The sequence below is a fragment of the Phyllobates terribilis genome, unplaced genomic scaffold, assembly GCF_046119375.1.
Source record: "Phyllobates terribilis strain yellow unplaced genomic scaffold, ASM4611937v1 Scaffold_1__5_contigs__length_1240528914, whole genome shotgun sequence".
Taxonomy (NCBI): domain Eukaryota; kingdom Metazoa; phylum Chordata; class Amphibia; order Anura; family Dendrobatidae; genus Phyllobates; species Phyllobates terribilis.
Genome location: NW_027362761.1, coordinates 902,056,174 through 902,063,099, shown reverse-complemented (window position 1 = coordinate 902,063,099; position 6,926 = coordinate 902,056,174). Strand labels below are relative to the sequence as shown.

General features: G+C 40.5%; 1 protein-coding gene across 1 annotated transcript in view; it reads left to right on the top strand.

Annotated features, from left to right (window-relative positions):
* Nucleotides 1-730: 730 nt before the first annotated feature.
* Nucleotides 731-6,926, top strand: part of LOC141171881 (phosphatidylcholine:ceramide cholinephosphotransferase 2-like) — a 32,469-nt gene continuing 26,273 nt past the window's right edge. Inside the window, exons 1-2 of the mRNA XM_073655522.1 lie at nucleotides 731-1,200; nucleotides 4,280-4,397. Coding sequence (XP_073511623.1) covers nucleotides 746-1,200; nucleotides 4,280-4,397 — 573 coding nt within the window. The 5' untranslated portion in view covers nucleotides 731-745. The remainder of the gene's footprint in view (nucleotides 1,201-4,279; nucleotides 4,398-6,926) is intronic.

Genomic DNA, 6,926 nt, shown 5'->3' with positions numbered 1-6,926 from the left:
ATCAAAATTCCCTATCCACCTATACTATCAGAACACGGGACTCAGTCCCTGACTCGCGTTTCGCCGGTATACCGGCTTTTTCTAAGGGCCTTAGAAAAATTTTCCGTTCACATCTTTTCCTCTTTTCCCTTCCCAATCTATAGTTGATTTACCATACGTGTAATTTCCATGGGAGTAACCTATTAACGGGGTTGTGCAGTCACAGATTGATGACCTATCCTTTGGATAGGACATCAGTATTCTATTGGTGGGGATTTGACATCCGGCACACCCTCTATTGAGCTGATTTAAGCTATGGCGACAGCCAGATTGAACTGTGCTGCAAATTGCAGCTCCATTCAACTGACTGACTGGTACTGCACATTAATTCCTGTTATACTGAATTCTCTTGTATGGGAGCTGTTCTGCAGTACCCCACAGCAGCCACTACACATTGTATGGAGCTGTGCTGTGCAGCTCTGTAATGTGTTCACATTTTTACACCATCCAGAGCTAATAACAGCTGATCGTAAGGGAGTCTGGTGTCCGACCCCCACTGATCTGATATTGATGACTTATCTCCAGGATAGGTCATCAAAAACTCGGGACAGCCCCTTTAAACATGCCACACCGCTGTAAAGAAAGTACTCCTCAATCTCTGTGCAAATATGAATTTAGTATATGACCTGTTTAGGAAGATGTTAGCTAATCACTGACAGATTTGTGATTTTTCTTTTTCTCATAACAGGTGATTTTTGTTGTCCCAATGGATACTATTGAGACTGCAGTCATTGAAGTACATAAAGAAACTCCAGGCAGCGAAACACACAACGGCTTTCCAAGATCTGTCTCCTCAAACAGTGAAGATGACAAAAATATTAAAACTAAACCCAAAACTTTATCCAATGGTCTACGTAAAGGTACAAAGAAGTATCCAGACTATATTCAGATAAGGTTGCCAGAAGACGCTAAAAATAAATATCCTCTAGAATGGTGGAAAACTGGAGTTGCCTTTGTCTATGCGCTCTTCAATATGATCCTCACCACAATAACGATCACAGTTGTTAATGAAAGAGTTCCTCCTAAAGAGGTGAGCCCACCTTTACCGGACAAGTTCTTTGACTACATTGATCGAGCACCATGGGCATTTACTGTCTCGGAGATAAATGGAATGATTTTGGTTGGAATATGGTTTATCCAATGGGTTTTTCTAAGATATAAGTAAGTACTGGTGATATTTCAGGAACACACTACCTTTTAAATAGTTAATCTTGTCTTAAAATAATATATTTTTTCTATCGTTTTTGGGGGCTTTTTTTTATAAGGCACCAAATAAACTGTTTCTGAAAATGCTGTATAATTTTCAAGAGGATAGAATCCTGAAATTTGTGGTTTTAAGGCAAACCATCAAATAGGGCTGATTTGCAAAGCCAGAATTTAGGATTGTCTAGGTAGCAATCCCAATACACCAAACTATTTTGTTGGTTCTTATACAGAGCACGGTCTGACTTCATTGTTCACTGGTAAAGCCGCTAATGGTGTGTTCAGACAAGGCAGAGAATTATTGAGGCAGAATTTAGCTGAGAGGAAGCTGCAGATGTGTCAGGTATAATCACACACAGCTCTGCAGGGAGATCAGGAGAGCAGAGAGCGGCCATTACACATCACACTGGTAATATCTTCTATCATTTATGGTACGTTCTGGAGGTAGATCCAGCACTTCCAATAAAACGTATATTTTTATTCAGAAAATTTCATCCATAAAAGATATATAATTCCATAAGAAATCCACAAAAGCATATGGAAAAGTGTCATCTGAGGAAATAATCCCAAGGGAGATACATTCAACGTATTGGTTGATGCGTTTCAAAGTGAATAAGAAGTATCACTTCGAAACGCGTCAACCAATACCTTGAATGTATCTCCCTTGGGACTATTTCCTCAGATGACACACTTTTCCATATGTTTTTGTGGATTTCTTATGGAATTATATATCTTTTATGGATGAAATTTTCTGAATAAAAATATATGTTTTATTGGAAGTGCTGGATCAACCGCCTCTGTTATAGGGTTGATCCTACTGGCAGATTCTCTTTAAGAATTTGAAATATAAAATGATTTCTTGATGTTACCTGCCATTCAAGGTCCTGCACCGTGTAAGTTCCCATGTTGAGCATTTGGTGAATTGTTGATGTTGCAGATTTTCTGCAACATTTCTGCACCTATTAAATGATTTGTGTTTTTGAGTGCATTATTTTTACATGTGTTCTTATTGCATTTTTTTCTGTGGTTTTTGTCTCCTTTTTTGATGTGTCCTGCTTTTAAATGAAGTCACTTTGTTTTGAATACACAATAAATAAAGTTTTATCGACGCTAAGTAACTTGTGTGCGGACTACCTTCAATTTTTTTTTGTGCATGTCTGCTACGGAAGCACACTAAACACTTCTGTGTGGTTTTTTTTTACCTGAAGATTTTACTGATAAAATGCTTATTTATTGCAAGAGAAATTGACTTTTTGTGGATTTCAGTAGCGTAAAAAAAGCACAGGGAGCATGAGATTTCTATCATTTATTCACTTTGCTGTAACTCTGATATGAAATATCAAAAAAGAAGCAAATACTTATCATGGGAACTTTTTTTAAGGACTGCTGTCAACTACTTGAGAAGTAATTATACTTGAATTATACATAATAAATAGATATGGATGGTTTGCTGTAAGCCAACTTTACAGTTGATATATGAAGGAGGCCTCCTGTCTTCTGTTTTATAGGATATTTGTTCTCCTGGCAGGTGGTTAATGTAATGTTTCACAGAATGGTCTATTTAATACAGAGAGCTGTAATAAATGGAGAGAAACTCATTTTATCTATGTCATCCATACAAATGCACAATGGCTGCAGATAAATATAGGTTGTTTTTCTTAATTACTGGCTCCCTTTAAAGCGAATCTGTCACCCCCTGGGACTTTTCAGACCGATAATATGGGCATACAGGTGATAGAAATGTGAATCTATACTTACCTGTATGGCCCATATTAAAGGTCTTGTTGCTAAGCTTCGCGTCCCCCGGACGACAAGAAATCCCCGCCTACTAGCCCTATTTCCATATTCACCCCACCTCCCCTGCACAGGGCGCTGTGAGGTGCAGTTCCCGGCCGGATCCCGCGCCTGCGCTGTTTCCTCTGTACGGGCGGAGCTCTTCTCCCTGCCGTCAGTGTAGTGTTGTGCACCAGGGATCTTCTGCGCAGGCGCCGTTGAGTCACTCTGCCTTCCCAGCGCCTGCGCAGAAGATCCCTGGTGCATGTCACAGGGCCCTGTGATGTGCAGGGGAGGTGGGGTGAGTATGGAAATAGGGCTACTAGGCAGGGATTTCTTATCGTCCGGGGGACGCGAAGCTTAGCAACCAGACCTGTAATATGAGGCATACAGGTAAGTATAGATTCACATTTCTATCACCTGTATGCCCATATTATCGGTCTGAACAGTCCCAGGGGGTGACAGATTCCCTTTAAATCACCACTCCAGCAGTTTGTATTTTTTCAGCACTGGAGTGGTGATTCTAATTTAAGGTCCCTGCCCCTAATGTCATACTTACCAGCCGCCGTCTTCACCTATGATCGGTGCCACTCTGGCCCGCTCCGTCATGTTGTGACCACAACTTCTGACTCAAGTCAGAAGTACCGGTCACAAGCTCCCAATGCACGTCTATGAGTGGCAGAACGAGGCTGTCATAGACTTACATTGAAAAGTGACCACCAGATCGCTCCTTAGATTAAAAGCACCACTCCAGCAGTAAAATAAATAAAAACGCTGAAGTGGTGCTTAAAAGGAAAGGTTTTTGATACCCTGATTCTAGTGATGTGTTACTTACTAGTCTGTTGTTGCTTTTTCAATAAAATCAGTGTTTTATCAGCAGCACATTATCACTTGAGGACTAGATGTCTGATGCCATGTAGTCCTCCTTTTTTTTAATACCGTGCCCCTACCACTGATTGGCTGCTTTCTGTGTACACTGTGCAAAGGCAGAAACCTGCTAATCGGTGGTGGGGGCGCGGTTATACAGGGGTCAGCATTCTGAGCATTTCTACATCTGCTGCAGAGAAAACGGTGACCTATCACTGGAATCAGAGTCTCTGCCCCTACAACATGCTGCTCTCAGATTACATAGAAACACATGGTGACAGATTCCTTTAAACAGTACAAGTAAATTAGCATAGATACAAATGTCTATGGAGTTTGCACATCATGTATTTATACACCTGTTGCGGCTCATAAGACTTTCTTCCTTTTTTGCTTACAGATCCATTGTGGGCCGCAGATACTTTTTTATTGTCGGGACTTTGTACTTGTACAGGTGTATTACAATGTATGTTACGACGCTTCCTGTGCCCGGAATGCACATCCAATGTGCCCCAAAGGTGAGGACTTTCACATTCCCACAGGTCTTATTTTTTATATTTAGACCTAAATGTCACACTGTCTTATATTATGCAGAGTGATCCAAAGACTTCTATTTGAACCATATTATCTTTTGTATACCCCCAATTTCACTTCAGTTGTCATGATATGACATTTTGTCTTTTTATACTCCTTGGGGAGAATAAGTCTGCAATATGGCGCCGTACGGAGAACCATAGTGGCACATGGCTTGCTTACTGTTTTGCAGTTTAGAATCAAGTAAATGTTGTGAGCCTCTTTAAAGCCTCTTGCATGTGGTACTGCCATGTGCGGGAGGCCTAAAGATGGCTATCTGGATCATTACATCCACATCTACCTAATTCTTTACCTGTTTAACTGGTCTGGTAATGGGACTGCTAGAGCTTTATCTTTGGTTTAGTGTAGCTGATAGACTCCCCATCTAATGATCCTTAGAATGGTAGAAAAGATGTGTAAGAGGGCATGATGTGTTCAGAAATTGCCTAAACATTTTTTCGGAAATACACATTTTCTATTTTCCATTACATTTTCTTTAGTGATTTTGCAGTAATTGACCTAAGCTGAAAGTATTTGCTTGCCAAGTCCCCAGAGGCAGGGTTGGTGTGCTTCACTAACCATGTCCATCCATCTCTGAGCAGTAGTTGCCATGGTCCGGGTTAGCCATGTCATTCGATGTATTCATGAGACAGTGTAATATAAGAAGATCATGTACTATTATACCAGCATAGACTGGAACATATGAAAAGCACTTTTGATAGCATCCTATCAGTTTTTGAGCTGGGAAGGTGTCTGGTATCTGTTTAGTAACGGGGAATTTATGCATAGCAGTCATATAACTGTTTTTTTCTGCAATTTTGTGAAAATCACAAAAATCAATGCAATTACTCATATCATGTGAATAATTCCATTTACGTGAAGTATGTTATATAAAGTCAGGGCTGGACATATTCAAGAACCACCTATTCAGTTCAGACAGATGTCTTCTATTGCCATTCTTAGGGTGTATCTTGATTAACATCTATGGGCATTTAGTCCTACTCTATTTTATCCATTCCTGACTTGAGTCAAATTTCAGTCTATAGAACAGTGTCTCCCCAGAACCCACCACTGTTCTGCTCAGACCTGCTGTGTGCTCCTTGAAGGGTGATGTTGGTAGAATTTGTTGTTGGCTGAAACGAGTAATCTTGGCCGCCATTTGTTTGTATGGCCAAGTTGCATACCCATAGTTCAGGGTTAAACAACATTTTTGCCATGAGGACACATTTTCACTATGTCACATAACAGTTTTCTGAAAACAGTCAACGTCAATTTTCAATTTCTTCACAAGTCACATGCTTGTACATCCCAGGCTTGTTCATGTGCATATCGGGAAGAGCTCAATATGTATGGGTACTTCTGGCCACTCACTTATTCAAGGAAGGCAGATGCACCCTGGGTTTCTGCCTCTGCTTGGATTAAGGCTTAGAAGGGTTGTCCAGTGAATAAAAGTTATCACTCATTCGCAGGATAGCTGATAATTAGCTGATCGGTGGGTGTCCGACTCCTGGGACTGACACCGATTGGCAGATCGGAGAATTTTTATCCCTGACTGGGAACACTTCTCCCCAATACAAACTGGAACTATCACTCCATGCATTCTTTATGGGGCAGCTGGAAAAAGCTGAGCCTAGCTCTTGGCAGCACCATAGGGAACTAATGGTCCGGCTGTTGAATAGTATGAATTAATATCTCAGATGAAAACCCCTTCAGACCAGTTGGGACAAGTGAAAGAATAAGTGTCCAGAGAAGAAAAGGTGAGCGCTACCATGAGTCCTGTGTCATGCCAACAATAAAGCATCCTGAGACCATTCATGTGTGGGGATGCTCTTCACCCAAGGGACTTGGCTCACTCACAATTTTGCCTAAGAATACTTCTGTGAATAAAAAAGGATATCTAAATATCCTACAAGAGCCCCTTCTCCCAATGATCCAGGAGCATTTTGGAGTGAACAATTCTTTATCCAGCACCATCTGAGAATGCAAAAGTGATAACTAAGTGAATCGGTGAACAAAACACTGACATTTTGAGTCCATAGCCAAGAAACTCCCCAGATCAATCCTATTGAGAACTTGTGGTCAGTCATTAAAAAGTAGATGGACAAAGAATAACACATTGAGATAAACTTCAAGCACTGATTAGACAAGAATTCGTTGTCATCAGTCGGGATTTGGGCCAGATGCTGATATCCAGCCTGCCAGGGTGGATTGCAAAAGTTTTGGAATAGAAGAGTCAATGCTGTAAATATTGAGCCTTTGCAGAAACATGATGTATTTGTCAGTAAAGGTTTAAATATGTATGAATGCTGATAGTTGTACTTCAGTAACCGTCGAAACATTCGACTAAAAGATCTAAAAACACTGAAGCATCAAACTTTCTAAAAAACAAAATTTGTGTCAGTCTCAAAACTTTTGGCTACGACTGTAGGTTGGTAAAATTATGTATTATGTGTTGCTTTCTTCTCATCTGCTTT